This window comes from Lactuca saligna, chromosome 5, assembly GCF_052625555.1.
Source record: "Lactuca saligna cultivar CGN05327 chromosome 5, ASM5262555v1, whole genome shotgun sequence".
Classification (NCBI taxonomy): Eukaryota; Viridiplantae; Streptophyta; class Magnoliopsida; order Asterales; family Asteraceae; genus Lactuca; species Lactuca saligna.
In genome coordinates, this window is record NC_136421.1 from 254,257,295 (window position 1) to 254,283,316 (window position 26,022).

Consider the following 26,022-nt stretch of genomic DNA (forward strand, 5'->3'; position numbering starts at 1 on the left):
CATTATATAATCAAAACTCGGGGTGTCATGTTCCGATACAGACCAATAAGCATAAACGATAACATTACAAGTCATTCAACAAATATATACATATGCAGACTTGTAAACAAAACAACTTGATGGTTCATCCATCGTACGCCCTTGCGCCACTTCCTGTAATACAAATAAAACTGAGTGGGTCAGGCTTGGGAGCCTAGTGAGCATATAGGATTTTCAACCCACAATAAATAAATTATATTTAATTTCACCAACCAATCACTATCCCGATTACCCATTCCCGTTATCCTCACTTTACGTCCCTAAAACAACATCTATCTCAAGGGACCTAATCTAGGATTTTCATCGGGACGGACATTACTGCTAAGGGGTTTCCTCAACAATAGATATCCTAAAGGCAACCATGAGGGGGATAGAGTACACCGGTGAACACATCGTTCACAACACCTACAGGTTATGAACCTGCTAGCGTTCCACGAGAGTGTCTAGAAGGAGTCTGTGGTCGTTATCCATACTCCGCTGAATAACTAGGTCAACAATAACAACATCGAGGCCTCTCATCTGTTTATTACACACCAACTATCTACCCATGTTCTACCCAACATATTAGTAGATAAAAATATATATTTTTATACATAGTTTAAAACCTGTATAGCATTTTCATCCAATACATATTTCACATAACAGATCGAGCATACCCACATAACACGTATTTCATAGAAAACAATTCAGATCTATGAGATTGAAAAGAGTGAATATACATTCACGCACATAACAACAAAATTATACACATAACACGTATTTCGTATAAAATACTTCATAATTATGCGTTAGAAGAAATTAACTACACACTCACACATATAAACAACAATATACTTAGTACAATCAAATCATACTTGTATTATTATCGTGTTTATGAAAGGTAGTATACACTCACTTGATCAGAAGATGATCGGACAGCACTACGACTTGCAAAAGTAGTAATCCTCAGCAGATCTGAAAGATCTCTAAAAAAATCAAACTTCTCGCGGGCAGAGCTTCGGCTCGGAAACCGCACTTCTCGGGATCTCGGGACTTGCTTCGGGCTCGGGAATATTACCGGGGCTCCGGGGTACTTCTGGCACGCAAATCGAGGCAAAAAGGGAGAGAGAATGGAGAAAAATAGCAAAGAAGATGGCTGCCCTCGCATCCTATTTATAGGAGGCTGATGCCTCGCAGTACGCGGGGAGTACTGCCTCCGAAACGTCACTGCATGCGTCATCCGAAGTCCTCGAGTGCGAGTGTCGACATCCTTCACCGTACGCGGGGCGTACACGAGTACGCGGGCCGTACTCCTGATGAGTCCGTTGACTCGCCTCCGGATAATACCACCGAGGTTTAAAAATTAATTTTAATTATTAATTATTTAATAAACTTCGAAAATTCATATCTTCCTCATACGAACTCCGTTTTAGACGGTCTTTATATCCACGCGAAAGTAAGACTACGCTCTACAACTTTCATTTAGACTCCGTCGGCTAATTTTGAATTTATTTTTTTATTATTTATTTTTAATAGGCCGGGACAGAAAATTTCGTTATAAATTCATAACTTCTTCGTTTGACGTCCGTTCTTGCCTAAATTTTTATCGCTTTGATACTAACAACGAGATCTTCGATTCTCGTTTAGATCACTAAGGTTAAATATCGCTCTAATGTAAATTTCACTTTTTACGTCATTCAGCGTTGCCGGTTCTGTAGTGAAACTTCGACAGGTCATAACTTCTTCGTTATAACTCGGATTTCGGCATTCTTTATATCTTCGGAAACCTTGTTTCAACTACTACAACATTATCTAAAGATATCAACTTTATTTTACACTTAAATTTTGACGCTTATTTTTATTCTTAATTAATCAAACCACATAATTAAGCAATTAAGTACAAAACACATAATACTCAAATAATACACTTCTATTATTTCAAAACGGTTTACAAAGGTTAACCTAGACTATTACATTGCTAAAAATGGCAAGCCCAGAAACACAGGCGTTACAATTCTCCCCACCTTAGGATGATTCCGTCCCCGGAATCACACCTCAAAAAACAAATGCGGATACCGACCCATCATGTCACTCTCCGTCTCCCAGGTGAGATTCGGCCCATTCGTGTGTTTCCATCAGACAAGCACTAACTCGACCATCTTGCGTTGCAACTTCTTAGTCTTTCGGTCAACAATTGCCTCTGGTTCTTCAATCAACCTTTTGTTCTCATTGATTCTCAACTCCGAAAGTGGAATCATGTCGGGAACTTCCCCCGTGAACTTCCGTAAATAACACACATGAAAAGTGTTATGAATTACATTCAGTTCTTCTGGTAGTTCGAGCTTGTAAGCTTGATTCCCAATCCTATGAAGAACTTTAAACGGTCCAATAAACCTTGGAATTAGTTTTCCTCTTTTTCCAAATCTTATAAGTCCCTTCCACGGCGAGACTTTAAGCAAAACCGAATCCCCAACTTCAAAAGTCATCGGTCTTCGCTTTTTGTCAGCATAGCTCTTTTGACGATCCTGGGCCGTTAACATTCTTTCCCTAATTATTTTCAACTTTTCAGTAGTTTGATGAACCATCTCCGGTCCCATAAACTGCTTTTCCCCAGCCTCAAGCCAACAAGACGGCGTACGACACTTTTGTCCATACAAAGCTTGGTAAGGTTCCATCTTAATGCTTGAGTGAAAACTATTATTATAGGAAAATTATACTGATGGTAAATGTTCATCCCAATTACCTAGGAATTCCCAGGTACATGCTCTCACATATCTTCAAGTGTTTGTATCGTTCTTTCACTCTGACCATCAGTCTGCGGATGGTAAGCTGTACTTAAACATAACTTGGTACCCATTTCCTCTTGTAGACTTTTCCAAAACCTTGAGGTGAAACGGCTATCACGATCTGATACAATCGTTAACGGAACACCGTGAAGCCTTACAATTTCCTTCACATAAGAATTCGCAAGCTTTTCCATAGACCATTTCTCCCTGGCTGCTATGAAATGCGCACTCTTAGTAAATCGATCGACGACCACCCAAATCATGTCGTGATCATTCTTTGTTCAGGGCAGTTTAGTGACAAAATCCATGGCAATGTCTTCCCACTTACCCATAGGCATAGGCAATGGATCTAAACTCCCGTACGGTTTCTGATGTTGTGTCTTGACTCTCGCACAAGTCACACACTCCGCCACATACTTCGCAATGTCAAGCTTCATCGTCGGCCACCAGTAGTAGGGTTTCAGGTCCCTATACATTTTAGTGCTACCGGGATGAATTGAGTACATTGTCTTGTGAGCTTCTTCCATCAGAAGATCTCTGACTCCTCCTGTCTTAGGTATCCAAATCCGATCCTGGAACACCTTCAGTCCATGACTGTTTACACCGAACACCAACGTTTTGCCCAAACGTTCCTCCTTTCGGTCATTCTTTTCAGAAGCTTCCTCTTGAGCTTTCTTTATACTTTCCACAATGGTCGAGATAGCTTCAATTCCCAATGCTCTTGGCCTTTTCCTTTCAAGATTGACTTTCCGACTGAGAGCATCAGCAACAACATTAGCTTTATCGGGATGGTAAAGTATCTCACAGTCGTAGTCTTTAAGTAATTCTCGCCAGCGTCGTTGCCTCATATTTAACTCTTTCTGATTGAAGAGATATTGGAGACTCTTATGATCAGTGAAAAGTTTTCACTTCGTGCCATAGAGGTAATGCCTCCATATTTTCAGAGCAAAAACTACCGCTGCCAACTCCAAATCATGAGTCGGGTAGTTCTTTTCATGCTCTTTTAGTTGTCAAGACGCATATGCTATCACCTTTTCTCTTTGGGTCAAAACACAACCCAATCCAACCCCAGACGCATCGCTATAAACAGCAAAGTCTTCGACTCCATCAGGTAGAGAAAGTATCGGTGCCTCGCATAGCTTCTTCGTTAGCTTCTCGAATGCTTCTTTATGCTTATCACTCCAAGCATAAGTAGCTCCTTTGTGGGTCAAAGCTGTCAATGGAGTAGCAATCGAAGAAAAGCCTTGGATAAACCTTCGGTAATATCCGGCTAATCCTAAAAAGCTTCGGATCTCCGTGGGACTTTTCGGTTGTTCCCACTTCATCACAGCTTCGATCTTCGCTGGATCAACCATTATCCCTTCTTGGTTGACCACGTGACCCAAGAATTGGACTTCACGAATCCAAAAATCACATTCGGAGAACTTAGCATACAGCTTCTCCTTCTTCAATACTTCTAACACTTCTCGCAAGTGTCTGCCATGCTCCTCCTGGCTTTTTGAGTAAATCAGAATGTCGTCTATGAACACTATCATGGATTTATCAAGGAACGGATTACAAACCCTATTCATTAAATCCATGAATACTGTCGGAGCATTGGTTAGTCCAAACGGCATAACCAAGAACTCGTAGTGTCCATATCTAGTTCTGAACGCAGTCTTCTCTATATCCTGCTCTCTCACTTTCAGCTGATGATATCCTGACCTTAGGTCGATCTTCGAGAAATAGCTCGAACCTTGTAGTTGATCGAATAGGTCATCAATCCTCGGCAACGGATATCTATTCTTTATTTTTGCCTTATTCAGCTCTCGGTAATCAATGCACATCCTCATGCTTCCATCTTTCTTCTTCACGAATAACACCAAAGCTCCCCAGGGTGATGAACTAGGTCTAATGAAACCTTTGTCCAATAACTCCTGAAGTTGCATCATCAGCTCCTTCATCTCCGTCGGTGCTAATCGATAAGGTGCTTTTGCAATTGGCGTTGTTCCTGGTAACAAGTCAATACGGAATTCCACTTGTCGATCAGGCGGTAATCCAGGAAGATCTTCGGGAAATACTTCCGGATAATCACACACCACATGAATACTCTGCATCACCTTCTTCTCCTTCTTAGCATCAATCACGAATGCTAAATATGATGTACATCCCTTGGTCAAACACTTTCTGGATTTCATTAGAGAAATGATTCCAGAATTTACCCTACGTTTATCTCCATACACCATAAACGATTCCTTCCCTGGCGGGTTTACCTTCACTATCTTCTTCTTGCACAAAATTTCGGCATCATTGGCGCTAAGCCAATCCATTCCCAAAACGATGTCGAAACCATTAACATCGATAGGTAATAATTCTTCGTGAAACTTATTACCATTAAGGTCGATTAAGATGTTTTTCATACGATGGCTATCAGGTACAAACTTGCCACTAGCAACTTCGACTAATAAAGCATTATCTAGTCTATCAACAGGCAAGGCTAGTTTTCTACCAAATTCATGCGATATAAAGGAGTAGTTGGCTCCAGAATCAAATAAAATTTGGGCAGGCAATGTGTTTACGAGAAAGGTACCTGAAGCGACATCAGCTTCATCTTTAGCAGCTTCCAGTGTCATCTGGAATGCTCTTGCCTTTGGCTTTGCAGAATGTTGGATCTAGCTGCCTCCTTCTTCTTCGGGCAGTCCCTCGACATGTGTCCCTCCTCACCACAACCATAACAAACTTTCTTAGTGAGGGTACATTCATTGGCATAGTGACCTGGCTTTCTACACTTGTAGCATGTGGTCAGTACCTCACATTTTCCATGATGCTTCTTCTTACATTTGTCGCACCATTTCGCTTCGCCTCCACTTCCCCTCGAACCAGACTTCGAGAACTTGTTTTTCTTATTGGACCCTGAAGTTCCATCGAACTTCCTCTTTTCACCAACTTCTATCCTTTCCATACCCTTTTCCTTCTGCTGGGCCTCCACATTCTTAGCTGCACGAACAGCCGTTTTCAGAGTAGTTGCCATCTTGACTGTCGGGCCAAAGTCGGCAGGCAGTCCATTAGCAAACCACTCAATCTTGGAGAGTTCCATTGGCACTAGGTACGAAAATAATTTCATTTTCTCAGTGAATGTCGTAGCATAGTCGTCTACGCTCATCCTCCCCTTCTTCAAGTTTTGGAACTCATTGTTCAGATCAATCAGATCTATCTCTGAACAATATTCCACCCTTAATTGTTCCAAGAAATCTTCCCATGACATGTTCAGGGCTTCTCCTTGTGGCATAGTATCTGCCAACAACTTCCACCAACTTAATACTCCAGTCTTCAGTTGTCTGACTGCAAAGACAGCCTTCTGTTTGTTGCCACAGTCGCAACTTTCAAATACCATCTCCATTTCAGAGATCCAATCCATTATTTCAACAGGCTTTGGGCTCCCAGAAAGACTTGGCGGTTTGGCGCCCAAGAAATTCTTGTACATTCGCCCATCGTTGTTGTTTCTCCTTTCCGGATTGTTCCTTCGTTCTTCTTGAGTCCCAACTTGACTCATAATGCGACTATTGTTCCCTTCCTCCGATTGCTCGGGAATCAATTCAGGTTCCTCAATAGGTATGATAGGTCCGTCCCTATTATTATGCAACATTTGTCGCATCTCCTCCCTTTGTTCGGCTAACATAGCCCGAATCATGGCTTGTACTCCAGCCATGGTGATCTGTTCTGGTTCTGCTGCTACAACAGGTATTTGCTCAATCACTGGCGGTTGATTCCTGTTTTCATCTGCGTTTCCAACGCCACTCCTTGTTCTCACCATTTTTGATATACACACCGAATAAGGTGAAATTTAGATCTTCGTTCATGATAGATTTCAAATCATTCTTATCACTCCGAAACGATTACATGCTAGTTCTAATATCGTATACATACGCTTAGAATCCTAAACACATAAACCTTCAGATCCGGTTGGCAACAAACCATAGATCCGAATAAATAATATCATATATGGCAACATATAACATTTAGCACATAAAAGCATTTTAGGCAACGTTCCTAAAATAAACTAGTGCTTGTGTCTAAAATCCAACAGACACACATCTCAAATTCCACTTAGCATTCTAAGTTTAAGTTTAGAAATCCTACAAATTCCTAGTTCGCTTAAACTAATGCTCTGATACCAACTGTGACATCCCCAAAATCACGGCCAGAAAAGACCGATTTTCATTTATGCTTTTAAAATAATTTCAGAGTAAATCCTTTTGATTTGAAAGAGTTGCGGAATTTGTTCCCAAAAACAAAACATGATAAAACAATGTTTACCAAAGCATTTCATAAAAGAAATGTATTTTTCATTATATAATCAAAACTCGGGGTGTCATGTTCCGATACAGACCAATAAGCATAAACGATAACATTACAAGTCATTCAACAAATATATACATATGCAAACTTGTAAACAAAACAACGTGATGGTTCATCCATCGTACGCCCTTGCGCCACTTCCTGTAATACAAATAAAACTGAGTGGGTCAGGCTTGGGAGCCTGGTGAGCATATAGGATTTTCAACCCACAATAAATAAATTATATTTAATTTCACCAACCAATCACTATCCCGATTACCCATTCCCGTTATCCTCACTTTACGTCCCTAAAACAACATCTATCTCAAGGGACCTAATCTAGGATTTTCATCGGGACGGACATTACTGCTAAGGGGTTTCCTCAACAATAGATATCCTAAAGGCAACCATGAGGGGGATAGAGTACACCGGTGAACACATCGTTCACAACACCTACAGGTTATGAACCTGCTAGCGTTCCACCAGAGTGTCTAGAAGGAGTCTGTGGTCGTTATCCATACTCCGCTGAATAACTAGGTCAACAATAACAACATCGAGGCCTCTCATCTGTTTATTACACACCAACTATCTACCCATGTTCTACCCAACATATTAGTAGATAAAAATATATATTTTTATACATAGTTTAAAACCTGTATAGCATTTTCATCCAATACATATTTCACATAACAGATCGAGCATACCCACATAACACGTATTTCATAGAAAACAATTCAGATCTATGACATTGAAAAGAGTGAATATACATTCACGCACATAACAACAAAATTATACACATAACACGTATTTCGTATAAAATACTTCATAATTATGCGTTAGAAGAAATTAACTACACACTCACACATATAAACAACAATATACTTAGTACACTCAAATCATACTTGTATTATTATCGTGTTTATGAAAGGTAGTATACACTCACTTGATCAGAAGATGATCGGACAGCACTACGACTTGCAAAAGTAGTAATCCTCAGCAGATCTGAAAGATCTCTACAAAAATCAAACTTCTCGTGGGCAGAGCTTCGGCTCGGAAACCACACTTCTCAGGATCTCGGGACTTGCTTCGGGGCTCGGGAATATTACCGGGGTTTCGGGGTACTTCTGGCACGCAAATCGAGGCAAAAAGGGAGAGAGAATGGAGAAAAATAGCAAAGAAGATGGCTGCCCTCGCATCCTATTTATAGGACGCTGATGCCTCGCAGTACGCGGGGCGTACTGCCTCCGAAACGTCACTGCATGCATCATCCGAAGTCCTCGAGTGCGAGTGTCGACATCCTTCACCGTACGCGGGGCGTACTCCGGATGAGTCCAGTGACTCGCCTCCGGATAATACCGAGGTTTAAAAATTAATTTTAATTATTAATTATTTAATAAACTTCGAAAATTCATATCTTCCTCATACGAACTCCGTTTTCGACGTTCTTTATATCCACGTGAAAGTGAGACTACGCTCTACAACTTTCGTTTAGACTCCGTCGGCTAATTTTGAATTTATTTTTTTATTATTTATTTTTAATAGGCCGGGACAAAAAATTTCGTTATAAATTCATAACTTCTTCGTTTGACGTCCGTTCTCGCCTAACTTTTATCGCTTTGATACTAACAACGAGATCTTCGATTCTCGTTTAAATCACTAAGGTTAAATATCGCTCTAACGTAAATTTCACTTTTTACGTCATTCAGCGTTGTCGGTTCTGTCGCGAAACTTCGACAGGTCATAACTTCTTCGTTATAACCCGGATTTCGGCATTCTTTATATCTTCGGAAACCTTGTTTCAACTACTACAGCATTATCTAAAGATATCAAGTTTATTTTACACTTAAATTTTGATGCTTATTTTTATTCTTAATTAATCAAACCACATAATTAAGCAATTAAGCACAAAACACATAATACTCAAATAATTCACTTCTATTATTTCAAAACGGGTTACAAAGGTTAACCTAGACTATTACATTGTTAAAAATGGCAAGCCCAGAAACACAGGCGTTACAAATATCAAGAAGAAACCCAAGAATGTCATAATTATAGTTATTTTTGTTAAGTATAAAAAGACTAGTTGATCGATGAACTCACCGACACTTCCACTGCTTTTTCTTCTCTGATTCTTCCAACACTTGAGCACATTCACATTATTGTTAAGATCAACTAGCACAAGTAATTCTATTCTCAATTTAATAAAAGTTCTAAGGCATGTGATTTCATCATCTCCCGAGGTATTATGTCAGAGATCCAAAAATGATTAAGGGCTTTCCTCGTACATCACTATGTTCTTGTGTTGTTTTTTACTCATTTATTATTTTTTGATCAATTACAACATTTTTGCATACTTACTTGATTGATAATCTATTTTCATATCAAATTATCAAGATACTCTACGGTATCTTGATACCTTTTTGAGTATCTCAAAACTTTCTTATGCTAAATCACTTATGTATCGCTTTAACAATATTTGTTTCCCAAATATTTCAAATACACTTGCTTACACTTTAAAACGAAACAACTTTATTAAACAATTTTCTAAATATTATTGTTTTCTTCCCATGATCTTGGGCACGACCAAGTTCCTCAACACGTTTCAAGATCTTAAGAACTCTAGTTTTTACTATCTTATTTTGAACATCACACCAACTTACTAATTTGGTTATGAAATTAGTTTGTTACTTTTTGACCAAAACTGTTTAGAATCTTCTGTGGTACAAGTGGTGTTGTTATATTTTTCTCTTTAAAGTTACTCGAAAATATTTTTTTTAGATATTCAATCACTTACACATTTTTGCACCAAAAATGTCTTCTTTACCAAAATCTACTTCTAGCACTATTCATCCATCTCAGTTGGTCAGAGCCTACCATACCTCCTACGGTCATCTTGTTAGTCCGATACTCAGGAAGTGCAACTCTAGAAGTGCCCATTATGATCTTGAACAACGAGATCATATCCATGCTGACAAGAATGGAAGAGAAACCAATAAGATGTTGCTCGAAAGGATGTAGACATTAGGCTCGAGCTTAAGAAGAACCGTGGAAACCATGTTGACTTTATCTTCGATCTTACAGCCCATGATCCTAAACTTCAAGACTGGTGCATCCTTAAAATGCCAAGTCGGAGACTTCATGTCAAGACATGCGCCTGCTAGCATAGGAAGACCTTTCTCCCAAGATCTTGGAGGAATATTCAACAGTCCATCTAATACCCAAGATCATGGGATAAGTCTAGTCATGTTGAAGGAACTCATGCAACTAAGAGATATGTATAACATCCCAAAACTAGTGATAAAAATTTTCATTTTTAACATTGTCAAAACCATATGTCATGTGTCTCAAAACTATCAAATGTATGAAGAACATCCGAGTAAAATAATCATTGATGCAGAAATCATAAGGAGATGATGTGTGATCATGTCGGAACCTTCCCTCTAGAACTAGAAGTACCTAAAAAGGTTAAACCACAAAATCATAAGCATAAATCCTAGTGAGTTCCCCAAAATACCACATGTTATAAATACATTGTCATGGGCTACCCCCATGGTCTTGAATACAAGTGCCATGTACTACCCCTATGGTCTTACATACAAGTGTCATGGGCTACCCAGATTGTCTTTCATTTCCATGGGTTGCCCCCATGGCCTTCCCTTGGCATGCCTTGGCTACCCCAAGGTCTTACACACAAGTGCCATGAGCTACCCCCATGGTCTTTCATATAAATGTCATAGGCTACCCCCGGGATCTTCCATGCAAATATGAAAAAGACAACTAGCATCCTACATAACACAATTTAGTGGGATGACATTGGTGCCTTCGTCCCATGAGTACAATGAGAAGACTTACCTCGTTAATGAAGTCAAATGACAAAGGGTCACACAATCAGGAAATAGGTGCTAAAAGCCACCTAGATCACTACACAAGATAAACTCTTAGGACATCTTCCTGTACTAGAAATTTTACTAAAAGTCAATGAGTCAAAAGTCAACGATCAAAGTTAAGGTCAAAATGGCCAACAGTGGAAGGATGGAAACTTAAGGACTTATAAAGGGCCTAGAAGATGTACACAAGTGAAGCGGAGGTTGCTTGCTGAATCAAGGCACTAACTCTTCTTATTATTCCTTCAAAACTCCCTAAGAACTTGCAAAATGAGCACAAAAGCTTCCAAAAGGATTAGGGTTTGCAAAAGGAGTCGTTTGAGGGCGATGTATGATGTGGGTGGAGGAAACCTGATATGTGCATATTTAGTGTGTATTAAGTGTAGTTTATTATTCATATATTAGCTAAATTGTTGCATATTATGGACAAAAGGTACTTAAAAGTGTTAAATTATGTTTTTCAGTCCAAAGATGAAGCTCGGAAGCGAAAGGAAGCAAGAGAAGCGGTTAGGAGCTCAAAAGTGGAAAGAAGAAAGAAAACACCCATAAAAGGCTTCTACTCGTCGAGTTGCCTCTTGACTCGACGAGTCCGGTCGCGGATTCAGAAAGATAAGCATTCGGAAGTCAAGATAGTTATCGGATCACGACTAATGTGAGAGGGACTCGACGAGCCACCATATGACTCGACGAGTCGGAACGCATATATAAGATAACTCTACAATGCGAGAAGAGAGAATTCTGGGAAGTTTCAGAAGTGCTTAGTTGCGAATAAGAAGCCAGAAGAACCCTAGAAATCGACCAAAGAAGCTAGAATCCAATTCCGGGAATAATTAAGGCGTAATTTCACCATTCTACTTAATTCTTTTGTTTTGTCAACATGATTAAGCAACTTGAACTTATTTGTTTGCTGTTATTTACCTTAGTCATGAACTAATTTCTTTAGACTTCTGTTTGGGGATACAAAGTTGACAATATGGTTTGATTGATTGGTAGGATTAATTCTAAGTTGGTGATTAATTTTTATTTTAGCTTGCTAAAGAACCTTGTGTATGAATGATAATTAATTTTCTGTTAATAGGAAGATAATTGATTAGCATGAACATCTATTGATTATCAACCTCATGTGATATGTGACCACTATATCATATGTTTAGGATTAATGAATATGAAACTAGGATTAATAAGGAAATTAAGTAAATTCATGTACAAGCTTGTAAGATGACCATCGAACAAGAGGTTAATTAAGAGTAACGAATTAATTAGCTATTGCAAGTCTAACTTAACCCGAATAATTAATCTAGTAAATATAATTAAATTAAGCAATTGGCCACTGTTTGAATTAGTTTATTTGCTAAGGATTAGGGTAGTGAACACAAACTTAGTCACTTGAATCGGTAACCAACGAAAGAATTAATCCATTGCACTATTACCTTAAAATCAACCATAAAGTTAACCGAGTTGAACTAAACAGAAGTTTCTTTCCCATTATTGAATCTAGTTAATTTGTTCTTTTCTAGTCTTGCATTAGTTTTAGTTAGTAAGTTTCTAGTCTTGTAAAACTAGAGAAAAACCCCTATTTGCTTAATCAACTTAGATAGAATTAGTTTTTAATTTAATTTGCCGTTCCCTGTGTTCGATACCCTGCTTATTTAGCTATACCACAATTGATAGGTTCACTGCCTTTTGTGTGTTATTTGATAATTAAAGTAGGATTAAAACTAAGTGAGTTTTACACAAATCAAGTTTTTGGCGCCGTTGCCGGGGAACGGTTCTAAAATTAGCATTAAAATTCTAGTTCAATCGATCCTTTATGTAAGATTCATCTTACACAAAGTTAATTTCTGTTTCATTTTTTTTAAGTTTTAGTTAAAAAAATATATATATATTATTAATCGCTGATATTAACTTGAACTCGCCGAGTGCATTCTCCCCGACTCGGCGAGTCTGACGCTAAATCAGGTTTAATTTTTGTTCTTTTTTACGCGCTTTGTTTTGTTTTAGTTTGCAGTTGGTTCATGACCCGAGGATCTGCTACGCCTCTAGTTCCCCCTCTTGAAGATCCGGAAACCACATTAAGAAGAAACAAGGGCAAAACCGTTGGAGAAACCGCTTCTTCAAAGAACTCACCACTCAAAAATCTCAAATCCGTTTTTAGCAAGAAGAGGAGCAGCAAAGCAGGAGCATCCAGTGCGTCGTTGACAACCGAAGATCCGATCCCAAAAGACACCGATTACGAGACCGAAGAAGAAAGCGAGCACACATCCGAGTTTGAAGACGACTTAGCCACCGCTATGGCTAATATTGAGTGGAAGAAAAGGATGTGTGATGACACCGGCCCGGGACTTGTGCAACCCGCAATCCCCGCTACCGCTACGTTTGAACTAAAGGGCCATATTCTCGCTCAACTCAAGGAGATACCATTTCACGGGAGAGATCATGAAGACGCCTATAAGCACTTAGATGAAGTAAATGACGTGGCGGATTACTTCAATGTACCTAATGTGCCCCGCGAGATCCAGCTACTACGCATGCTTCCTGTCACATTTAAAGGAGCTGCAAAGGATTGGTTGAAGTCACTCCCTCCCGGATCGGTTACCACATGGGCCAAAATGAAAGAAGAATTCATAGATCACTTCTGCCCACCTTCCAAGATAGCCAAGCTAAAGAAAGCCATTGCCAACTTCGAGCAACAACCCGGCGAATCCCTATATGAAGCTTGGGAAAGATACAAGAGCCTACTTCGAAATTGCCCCCACCACGATCTCAATAGCCAACAAGAGGTCTCTATCTTTTATGATGGAGTGAATGTCACCACGAGGCAACTACTCGATTCACAAGGCCCACTCACCCGAAAGCCACCTCCGGAAATAAAGGAGTTAATTGAAGAATTCTCCAGGCACTCAAGAGAATACCACAACCCGAGGAATGAAGTGAGTCGAGGAGTAGTACATTCGGTAAACGATGGTATGGCAGCGGTGATAGCTAAACTCGATAGCCTAGACCGAAGAATGACAAAAACGGATCAAACGATCCACGCTATTAGAGTTGGATGTGAAAATTGTGGCGGTCCCCATCTTACCAAGGAATGTGATCGAGACGAGAATGGAAATAAAAAGGCTCAAGTATTCTACTCCAGCGGCGATAGGTACGATGAAGACTGGAGGAAACCGAAGAAGGAATGGCTCCCATACGAAGAGTACAGAAAGGCTAAGGAAGAGAAATATAAACAGAGGGAGAGGGGATATTATCAAAAGGAAGAACCGGTGATGGACAAGAAGACGAATTTAGAAGAAATACTTACAAAATTCATAACCGCGTCCGAGAAAAGACATAATGATCATGATGTAGCAATGCAAGAAACCAGAAATATGTTGAGGAATCAGCAAGCTTCTATTCTCAACATAGAGAAACAGTTGGGCCAACTTGCACATCAAGTAAACGAAAGAAGACAGGGCCAACTTCCGAGCGACACCCAACCCAATCCAAGAAACGAGAACGTGAGCGTAATAACCTCCAGCGGTGAAGAAGAATTGGCAGAAACACTAAGAGTTTCCAAGGAGAAGGCAGAAAAGGAAGAAAAATCGGAACAAGAAAAACTCGATCCGACTCGCCGAGTCACCAAAATGGACTCGACGAGTCCAGTCGGGAATGAAGAAAAAGCCAGTTTTCTGAAGCCATACAATCCGCCTTTGCCATACCCATCCAGAGCCATGCCTTCAGAAAAAGTTCAAGCCTATAGAACCTTCATGGAGCATGTTAAAGCTTTACAAGTCAATATGCCATTCGTGGACACAATGCTCCAAACTCCTAAATACTTTAACTTGCTTAAAGGCCTGTTTGCTGCTAGGAAAGATCTTGCTGAAGTCGCGGAGATACTGATGAGTGAGCTGCCTGAGAAGAAGGGTGATCCGGGCAACATAGTAATTCCGTGCCAATTTGGTAATGAAGTTTCTACACAAGCATTGGCTGATTCAGGGGCAAGCATTAATTTGATGCCCTATTCATTCTTTAAGAAGCTGAATTTACCAGCACCAAAGCCGGTAAATATGAGAATCCATTTGGCTAATAAAACAATAATTCACCCACAAGGCATATGTGAAAATCTCCTTATCAAGGTGGACAAGTTTATTTTCCCAGTAGACTTCGTGGTGGTGGAGATGAAAGAAGACCCCGAAATACCAATTGTTTTGGGAAGAACATTCTTAAACACCGCAGGTGCCCTAATTGACATATGTGAGTCCACTTTCACATTAAGAGTGGGTGATGAGTCGGTGATGTTTAAAGTTAATCCAGAGGTCAAGCAAGAAGAAGTAAAAGGAATGGAGGTCCAACACGCCGATGTGGCATGCCTTGATACAATGCCAATTGGAGAAGAGTCGAGCATAAAAGAGGATGATGACATAAATGGAAGCAGAGCGGGAGCTGATCACCAATTCACTACTAAACCTAGAGCACGAACCGCTATGGAATATGAGTTATCAAATTTAAAGAAAAGGAGGTTCAAAAGTTGGTTAAAAAGCATGGGTTGAAAAAGAGGAAGAGGAAAAGAGAGGCCCAACCAGCTGAGGATGATACAGCGAAAAAGAGAAGAGACGAATTAAAAAGGGCTTACAAGAAAAAGATTCACGCCTACAAGACTAAGTATAAACCACAAAAAGTGAGGTGTACATTCCCGATGCTTGAAGATGACAAAACGTAAATGGGAAGGAGTCTAGCTAATGACTCCTCAAAAAGAAGCGCTTGGCGGGAGGCAACCCGTCGTTAGAGTTTGCTTTCTTTTACTCTTTATTTTTGTTTTGTGTTTCAATTTTAATCTTCCAAATCATTGGACTTGTCTGCTTAAGGGAGCGCCTAGCTTAAGAGTGGGGTGAAAAGATTTTGAATAAATAACAAAATTTTAAAAATTAGTAATGTTTTACAAGAGACTCGCCGAGTCTGACCCTGACTCGACGAGTATATACTGATTTCAGAAAAAATTGTAACTGCGCGATTGGACTCGCCGAGTCTGACCCTGACTCGACGAGTCGGTTTTATTTACAGAAAAAAATAAACATTTTCGAAATTACTTTTACATCTAATAGGGTTTTAACCCTAAAAATTCAGTTTCCACACCACACTCGTCGGGTTCCTCTCTCTACAACTCTCTCTCAAACATTCAAGTGTTCTTCAACCTTTCTTCCAAATTCTCAAGATTTAAACTCAAAAGGTAACAACTTTCTTCTTGATTTCTAGATAGAATGTGATTATAAGGTCATCTACACTTGCAATTTCATGAAAAAAAACCCGTTTTTGAAAAAGTGACTAAATTCTAGGTTTTCGATTTTGTCATGAATATTGTTGTTTTGAACGTTTATTGTGGCTTTATTACTTAGTAGGAAGTCCCTGAAAAAAACCCTTTCAAGAATTTAAAGGTTACATGGTTCAATTTTGTGAGACCCGTCGACCGACTCGTACAGGTCGCGCCACTCGCCAAGTCGGGCATGGACTCGACGAGTCCAGTCGATTTGCAGAAACAGCTCATTTTTTTAATTATATTCTGTGTTTTCTGGGTCTGGTTTATATGTTTTGCAGGAATCATGTTTAGAAGAGGACAATCTTCAAGGGGTATCCAAGGGGAATTTCCATGGTTAAATTTCCCGCAAATCGAATCCGCTTCAACAATGTGGAAGTGGAAGAAGAAGCTTTCCGATATCAAAAAGAAGGAGGTCTATGTCCCGAACAGAATTGATTGGGAATGGTTGCAAAATGTGCGATATGAAGAAGAATTACCTCCGTACCTTTTAAAGGAGTTTCAACATGACGGCGAGTCAATGATATGTGATGGTTGGAGCCGGGTCTTCCGCATACAAGAGCCGGTATATTTGGAGCTTTGCTTGGAGTTTTTCTCCATGGTATCTTTTACCGGTGGAGTGGATTTATATCATCCGGCGAGCTTCACTTTTTGTCTTGGGGGCGAGTATCATCAATGCTCGGTGGTGGATCTTGCTTGCCGGCTAGGGATTTATGATCAACCTTTGGTTTCGACGAACCTCTTTCGGGCCTTTTTGGCAACCACTCACATGGTGTTTCCCGATGGAGTTACTAGCACGGGTTGGTGGAATACTATAGGGAATAAAGTTTATATCCCGAAGTCAGCACAAGAAGGGAGCATCCGATCCCCGACCCACCGCCTCATTCACCGCCTTATTTCCTCCACCATCAACCAAAGGAAGGACGATGACAAGGTTTCCAACCTTGATGTTTTCTACCTATGGAGCATTATCACGCCCGGCGTCTTTTGCAACATCCCGTGGTGCATTGCTTCATACCTCTCAGCTGGTGCGGTCAAAGATCGCAAAACATCTCGTATCAATGGAGGAATGTTTGTCACTCGATTGGCTAATTCATTCGGGTTGATGAACCGAGGTGCCTGGAACCTCCTAACATTGATCCCGACACTCCCATTTAATCCCATTCTTTTCTGCAGAGCACGAATCATTGAAGACTATGGTGGTGGCCATTATGCCATCCCAAATGATGACCCAGTTGTAGGTCCCGCAGCACCGGGAAGGAGGGTGAGATCGCGAAGGGAAAGGGATGTGGAGGATGAGCCGCCAGTGATTCCGGTAGAGACTGAAGACGTACCAATGGATTGGTACAATATAGAGATGAGGCGGATGCAAGACCAAATGGCTAGGGGGCTAAATTTTAGCAACCAATCCCACATACGACTTTTTAACCACTTCAATATTCCACATATTGATGGTGGGAATTATCCATACATTCCATCGTGGGACGAGAGGATTGGTGCACGACAAAGCGGAGCTGGGGGAAGTGGAGCCAACGATGATGAGGAGGAAGATGAAGATTGATATTCGTGTTTTTGTGTTTTATTTTGTGTTAAAGCAATTTCAATTCTTATTTTGTTTTGTTTTTGGTGTGTATGCTTTGAGATATTATTTTGTTTAATAGTTGTTTGCTTTAGTTATTTTCAGGATTGCATTTTGATTGCTTGCTTAGGATGAGGTAAAGCATGGATGGTTTTGCGTGTGATAGCGAGTCAAGGAAGCGAGTTTTTTAACGTCAAAGTGTCAAGTCCAGTCTTAGGGGTATGAGCGATTGAGTCCGCATGTGAGGAAGGGTTAACGAAGTTGTGAGAGGCTAACACAGTTGCCACATACCAAGATTTTTCATTCAGTGGCCAACTCGTCGAGTGCACTAAGCTGACTCGACGAGTCGCTTTGTATTTCCAGATATTTTGAGACGGCGCGCTGCTACTCGGCGAGTCCATCATCAGACTCGACGAGTCATTCATTTTTTGAGCCGAACGACTGCTGATTTGATGCTAATACTTATACCACTTGCATCCTTCTACTTCCATATCCATTCTTGAAGATCTTACGCTGATTTTCGCATATTTAGAGCGACCCACACGAGGCATGGATGAGATTTTTCCATGTATGAAGTTTATTGAAGATGGAGCTTAAATGAGAGTGATCAACCTATCCACTGCTATCCCAGGGGAGTTTGTTCCAATTCCCTCTTTATTTTTCTGTTTTTTATGCATAATATGCAATGAGGGCATTGCATCACATAAGTGTGGGGTAGGGAGTTGGTTACATAATAGTCAAATTTTAAAAATTTTGCATACCAAAAGGATTATTTAGGATTTAATTTAGAAAATTTTGGTAAAAAATTAGGATTCCATGTTAGAATTGTGTTAATAATTGCATGAGAACCCAAATGTTTAGTTGAGCCTATACACGTTCTAGTGCATTTGTGGCTTCCTTATTTCAGTGAAATCATGAGACAAAAACACGACCTTGCTCAGCCTGAGGGATGTAATATGTTTAGCAGCCTAAACCTGAAATGTATCCGGGAAGATTTTTATCATTAGCCAATAAAGGTTGAGATTGAGCGCCCCTGCTTAAGCATGTAGGGATTTGAGTGAAAAAAAGTGAGGTATACATGTTAAAAAAAAAGAGAGAGTTAAAAGAAAATTTTTGAAGAATTTTTGGAGCATCAAAGTTAAGTATCAAATATGAAGATCGAAAATTCTGAAGAAATCCAAAAAGTTGAAGATACCAAAAATCGAACAACAAAGGTGGTGAATTCAAAGATATCCAAGATCAAATTATCAAGCAAGTGAAGAATTCCAAAGAGCTCTATAGTGGTATCAAAAAGTTGTAATTCTAGATTATGTATGCTTGGGTTGCTCAATTAAAAATACCTTGAGGATAAAGAGGTTTTCTGAGGATGGATTCGGAGGGTTGCATAAAATGAGCATAGTTCGGGGTGAGTGGGCGAATGTTTATGAGGATTGTGAGTATTTGAAGTATGGGGGGTTTTTAGGAATTTTAGACACAAATGCATGCGTTGCGGTCTTGGCATAATGGCTGGGTTGGATTGGAGTTATTATATGTGATTCTAATGTGTTAAAATTCAGTTTTGCTTGAGGGCAAGCAAAAGATAAGTGTGGGGTATTTTGATATGTGCATATTTAGTGTGTATTAAGTGTAGTTTATTATTCATATATTAGCTAAATTGTTGCATATTATGGACAAAAGGTACTTAAAAGTGTTAAATTATGTTTTTCAGTCCAAAGATGAAGCTCGGAAGCGAAAGGAAGCAAGAGAAGCGGTTAGGAGCTCAAGAGTGGAAAGAAGAAAGAAAACACCCATAAAAGGCTTCTACTCGTCGAGTTGCCTCTTGACTCGACGAGTCCGGTCGCGGATTCAGAAAGATAAGCATTCGAAAGTCAAGATAGTTATCGGATCACGACTAATGTGAGAGGGACTCGACGAGTCACCATATGACTCGACGAGTCGGAACGCATATATAAAGATAACTCTACAATGCGAGAAGAGAGAATTCTGGGAAGTTTCAGAAGTGCTTAGTTGCGAATAAGAAGCCAGAAGAACCCTAGAAGTCGACCAAAGAAGCTAGAATCCAATTCCGGGAATAATTAAGGCGTAATTTCACCATTCTACTTAACTCTTTTGTTTTGTCAACATGATTAAGCAACTTGAACTTATTTGTTTGCTGTTATTTACCTTAGTCATGAACTAATTTCTTTAGACTTCTGTTTGGGGATACAAAGTTGACAATATGGTTTGATTGATTGGTAGGATTAATTCTAAGTTGGTGATTAATTGTTATTTTAGCTTGCTAAAGAACCTTGTGTATGAATGATAATTAATTTTCTGTTAATAGGAAGATAATTGATTAGCATGAACATCTATTGATTATCAACCTCATGTGATATGTGACCACTATATCATATGTTTAGGATTAATGAATATGAAACTAGGATTAATAAGGAAATTAAGTAAATTCATGTACAAGCTTGTAAGATGACCATCGAACAAGAGGTTAATTAAGAGTAACGAATTAATTAGCTATTGCAAGTCTAACTTAACCCGAATAATTAATCTAGTAAATATAATTAAATTAAGCAATTGGCCACTGTTTGAATTAGTTTATTTGCTAAGGATTAGGGTAGTGAACACAAACTTAGTCACTTGAATCGGTAACCAACGAAAGAATTAATCCATTGCACTATTACCTTAAAATCAACCATAAAGTTAACCGAGTTGAACTAAACAGAAGTTTCTTTCCCATTATTGAATCTAGTTAATTTGTTCTTTTCTAGTCTTGCATTAGTTTTAGTTAGTAAGTTTCTAGTCTTGTAAAACTAGAGAAAAACCTCTATTTGCTTAATCAACTTAGATAGAATTAGTTTTTAATTTAATTTGCCGTTCCCTGTGTTCGATACCCTGCTTATTTAGCTATACCACAATTGATAGGTTCACTGCCTTTTGTGTGTTATTTGATAATTAAAGTAGGATTAAAACTAAGTGAGTTTTACACACATCAAAACCCTAGACTTAACTTCACTTAAATAGGGCTTAAAGTTCGAAAATTAGGTTTTTTTACCCAAAATAATCTCCACAGTATGGCCACTTAGTGCAACGGCATGACACCCGATTAAAACACACGACCACAAATCAAATTGCCACATCGTGTTGGTGTCATCACCATGTCGTAGCCAACCAAATTTTCATACATAATTAAAATACTTTGTGTGTGTGTGTAAATACAAACACACTCAAAAACACACATTGAAACTCAAGAACACATATTCATATTTATTAGCACATACATAAATACTCCATGTTTTTTAGGTTTATTCTTCAAACACACAAACTCAAGAACACATACACGAAATCAGATTTGATGAAGAGTTTTTTGATGAACACATTCAAGAAGACGAAATCAGATTGAGTCATGGGTCTCTGATCTCCTCCTCAGACGACGAGGTCCTCCTCCTCCTCCTCCTGTTAAAGGAAGCCCTAGCGTGAAACTCTACGACCTTGTCATTGTTAACAACCATAAAAAATCAAGATCTAGTAGGGGTCGAAGGTGGAGGCAGCTAGGGTCTAGACTTATTCCCCCTCGTTGCCGTTCTCAGTGTAGATCCATCCAACCATCGCGTTTCTCCTTGTCGTCACCATCTCTAAAACGAATCTGTAACATGTTAGGGTTTGTAATGGTGACGAGCTGAAACCTTAGTAGTGACGGTGCTGAACTCGACCTAATCGACTGAGGTTTGGCAACCACTATCTCTTTACGAACCCTTTCTCAGATCTTACACCGACGAAGGTTTGGCGCTAAACTCGACTGTTGTCATTCTATTTTTTGAAACCCTAGCTTTTCAGATTTGTTTTGGCGTTTGTGTGTGTATGTGTGTTTAATCTCTCGCTGGTCTTGTTCGAGTTTGTGTGTGTGTGTGTGTTTAATATGTATGTGTGTATTTGTGTTGAATCTGTTGAAAAATCAATGGATGTTTATGTTGATCTGTGTGTTTATCAGATTTCATTTTTGTATGTGTATGTGTGTGTTCATCTGATCTGATTGTGTGTGTGTTCATTTGATTTGATTTAGGTGGAGATGGAGGTGGCGAATTGTGGTGGTGGCGGACGGTGGTCGAACGGTGATGTGGCGGACGGTGGTCGAATGGTGATTGTGGCATTAGATATTCTTGAGTGTTCTTGAGGAAGAAGAAGATGAGAGAGAGAGAGAGAGAGTATTTTTTTAATTTCTATAATAAAAAAACTAAAAAAGAAAATATCAATGGCAAAATCATTATTATAAAAAAAGTTAAAACCAAAATGAATCAAACTCGCAACAAGAAGAAGATGAGAGAGAGAGAGAGAGAGTATTTTTTTAATTTCTATGATAAAAAAAAACTGAAAAAGAAATATCAAGGGCAAAATCATCATTATAAAAAAAAGTTAAAACCAAAATAAATCAAACTCGTAACAAAATGAAAAGTTTAGATCTCTGGTGTCAGTCTAAAACTTTTTTGAATCAAAATGACAATTTTCAGCTAACCATAAGGACCATTCGTGCATTTTAGTCTTCTTTCTCCAAAAACCTTTCATGTTAAAAAAATCATGATTATTTTTACAATTAATGAGGCAGGTGATAAAAGGTAGAAGATTTCCAAGTCAAAATCACCTGCTAATTGCTCTTATACTTTTCAAACATTTATAAGTTGTATTCGGAATTTTGCAAGTTATTTCATCTCTGAGTAACTTACAATGGATTCAAATAATGAGATGCCCCTCGCATTAGACAAAGAGCATGTAATCTTATATGCTAATATAATGTCTTCCTGTAAAACATTACGATTTATATCAAGTTTCGTTGATAATATCGGCTTTTAATTGAGCTTCAAATGGTTTCCCTTGGCAAATAGTGGAATACCGTAATTTAATGAAATATAGATGGTCTTTTCATATCCGTATAATCCACACGACTTCACATTGATTTCAACTAATTTATGTTTGATAATAAGTAGTCGAGATTATACAATGATGGTGTGTATATATGGATTTTGGGCAAACTACATTTCAATTCATATTCTAAATTGTGGAGTTCACAAAAACACTTTCTGAGAATAGCATCCTACTTTCTAAAAATAATACTTATATAGAACAAAATGAAAAGGAGATGCTATAATGAACGTTTGTAACGAAATAAGACAATTTTATTTACCTATATGGAAAAAAAAACAATTAAATACTCACTAGTTACTAAGAAATAATAATAACAAGCGGTAACTGATTTATTTATTATTATTCCTTTAAACTTGGGAGACACAAACACAGACACGTGTGATCACTCTAGAAGCCTTTTGCTCTTGCACCAAGCAATGGCGACAACATATAAGAAGATGCTTCCAGTTGTCCCACCACCAACTGTCCATAAAAATTTACGCATTCCAACTTCCTTTTCTGCGCCTGTGTCAGCATTGAAAAGCTCAATATGAATATTCATTCCAAAAACTCCCGCCACCACCACAAACGCACCCACCACCAGCGTTGCTGTCGTCAACATCACACCCATTTGGAGAAGATGATTCTGTTTGTCATCCAGCATTATGTTGATATAGTCTTCCGTGTCATCCACATACTCCCTCAACTGTCATAATCCATAATTTATTATAACTTATTCCTTAACACAAAAGAAAGCTAAATCAAAGTGACATACTGTCGATAGTTTATTGAGCGTGCCATCAATCTGAACAAAGTAAGCCTCCAAAAGCATTTCGAGTTCCTCAACATCAAGATGTTTGCTATGACCACTTCTTGTTGTACTGGTGCGGGTCCCACGGCTTTCTCTCCCAAGTGTGTTGGCTCGATAAAGTTGCTCAGGCTGCTGATCGATTGATTCCTCACCAGGAACTCTGTTAATAGTTTTTAACAACATCAAGCAAAATATATTTAAAAAAAAAAAAAGAGAGAGAGAGAGACTCAAAAACCTGTCATCAATTTCTGTTTGAAGAATCTCTTCATCCACATCTTCATCGTTAACGAAAGTGGAAGAAGAAGCATCATCAAGCTGTTGCTCTAGCTTTTCGGTTAGATACATTTCAGCCATGTCTTCATCGTCATCTAGCAAATGCTCTAATTCATCCCTAACCTGAATGAATCGGATATTATCAAGTAATGCCATTTTGATTTTGGATTATGAAGTATGAAATATGAATCCAAACAACCTTTTGAACACGTCCTGTAATAGCAACCAATCGGCTTTTGATTTGGCGGACACGTTCCAGATTCAGAGTACTAATCTTTCCAGTCAACTTATCCAGTGCTGGATGTGCTTCTTGCTCCAATGTTCTTGCCTAGTTTGAGATATGAAAATGATTCAGAGTGAAGAAGAAGAAGAAGACGAGGAAGAAGAAAAAGGAGTCATAAAAACACCTCTCACCTCATTATCCAAGGAACTGCAAGCTGCCTCTAGACATGCCTCAAGTGCAATGAACTCAAATGGAAGAAGCTTTGGTCCATCTCTCTTGTCAAAAGAATGTTTCCCATCGGGTTTAACCTCATGGCCTCTTTCTGGGATGCTTGGTGATTCTCTTGGTGGGCTAACTTCTCTTGAACGTGGTTCTCCCAGATCATACAGATGTCTCCACTCAGTATCACCATCTACCAATCCCTCCTAATAGGAATTACAGGAACATTAGAATTAGGTTAACTACAGATTGTAATACATACATCAACACCTTCATGGAGGTGTGAATATAGAGATACTGACTGCAATTACATTGATACAGCCTATATCAGGAGTAAGCAAATGCTTTTTTCCGGTTAAATTTCCAGATCAAATGGACTAATGTTCGTATTGACAATCAATTTGGTTTCACGTAGTTATATAGACTATAGAGCAACAGTAGAAGAACAATTTTAGTGATTGCAATTGAATTAGGGCATTATTCATCCAATAGATTATTCGACACTCCATAAACATCACGCAATCACGGTTTTGATTCGGATAAGTTGAGCTCAAACAACACTAAACGGAAATAAAGGGAGTTCAATTATTTAGAGATGTCGATAAATTCAAACATGGGCAAAGAATCTCTAAACGATGCTAGAGAAGAATTAAAGAGAACCTGAGAAGTAGCCTGATGATGACGCAAGATACGGCGTTGAAGTTCGTCAACGAAGGGAGTAACGGAAGGATCTTTAGAATTAAGCAACAGCACCTCCTGTGCCGTAATTATGGCCTTGATATGCTCCAGATTGATGACGATAGCTCGTTCTCTGCCAAGAACAGTAGAGGGATACGATAGGATCGGGTCTAGGATGCGGAGATCGCGCGCAGGTAGCCCCGTGCGGCGCATGATAGCGTGTTTGCCGGCTTCGATAATTTGAGCCTGACCGGATGAATCGAGGAGTAGCCATGGCCTAACTCCTGTGGCCTTTTTGCGGAGACCTGGTCCACCAACATTCAGCTGTCCGGCGGCAGTTCGTACGGAGTCGAACACGTCTTCTTCCGGTGTGGCGGCGAATGCGACGGCTACCGGAGGATGAGCTATCCTCATGATGACACACTGATTTCAATAGACCCACTCAACTCACCCACTGTTGTTCCTCAATTTTAAGTTTTAACTAGGGTATGAAGTAGGAACTCGGATCCCAACTGCACTAGGAAACGATTTCCCCGAACAAAAAGTTCGAACAACTTTTGTGATAGGATAATAACTTAAAAGGTAATATATATATATATATATATATATATATATATATATATATATATATATATATATATATATATATATATATATATATATATATATATATATATACTAGCCGTCTACCCGCGCAAAGCGGCGGGGCACGTGAGTTCTTTCGGTAATATGTTTCCATTACAAAATTGTTATGTTAAAAAAAAGTACATGTTGAAGACAATATAATCAAACTATGGTGTTATTTGTTACATCATGCATCAAATAACCAATAAAAAGCAACCAGTCAAGACGACACAAAATATTAATCGTGCAATACTTCTTTATACACCACATTTGCTGTATAAACCCCATCACCTTTTGAATTTTCGTTAGGCTTTACTAATACTTTTGTATTGCAACGTGAAACCCCTCTGGACAATGCAACATAAAGTTGTCCATGCGAGAATACTGGTTCTGGAAGATAGATACCTACATATGGAATTGTTTGTCCCTG

General features: G+C 39.1%; 1 protein-coding gene across 2 annotated transcripts; it reads right to left on the minus strand.

Moving 5' to 3' along the window:
* Positions 1 to 23,014: 23,014 nt before the first annotated feature.
* On the minus strand, positions 23,015 to 25,531 carry LOC145047409 (magnesium transporter MRS2-3-like). 2 transcript variants are annotated; one of them, XM_078995675.1, is made up of 6 exons: positions 24,951 to 25,531; positions 24,263 to 24,496; positions 24,048 to 24,176; positions 23,811 to 23,971; positions 23,540 to 23,735; positions 23,015 to 23,470 (listed from the first exon to the last, which is right to left on the minus strand). In XM_078995675.1, the coding sequence occupies exons 1-6, from the start codon at positions 25,380 to 25,382 to the stop codon at positions 23,168 to 23,170; spliced, it is 1,455 nt and encodes a 484-aa protein (XP_078851801.1). In that variant the 5' UTR covers positions 25,383 to 25,531; the 3' UTR covers positions 23,015 to 23,167. The 2 variants fall into 2 exon arrangements, with proteins under 2 accessions (XP_078851801.1, XP_078851800.1); XM_078995674.1 differs by having other exon boundaries at positions 23,540 to 23,971.
* Between the last annotated feature and the right edge of the window lie 491 nt (positions 25,532 to 26,022).

What these genes read in the sequence shown, in the direction of transcription:
- LOC145047409 (XM_078995674.1), bottom strand. Translation starts at nt 25,382, where the DNA reads ATGAGGATAGCTCATCCTCCGGTAGCCGTCGCATTCGCCGCCACACCG. An exon ending in GCAGTTCCTTGGATAATGAG is followed by an intron (nt 24,177 to 24,262) that starts GTGAGAGGTGTT and finishes ATCTCAAACTAG; the next exon opens with GCAAGAACATTGGAGCAAGA. An exon ending in TTACAGGACGTGTTCAAAAG is followed by an intron (nt 23,972 to 24,047) that starts GTTGTTTGGATT and finishes CGATTCATTCAG; the next exon opens with GTTAGGGATGAATTAGAGCA.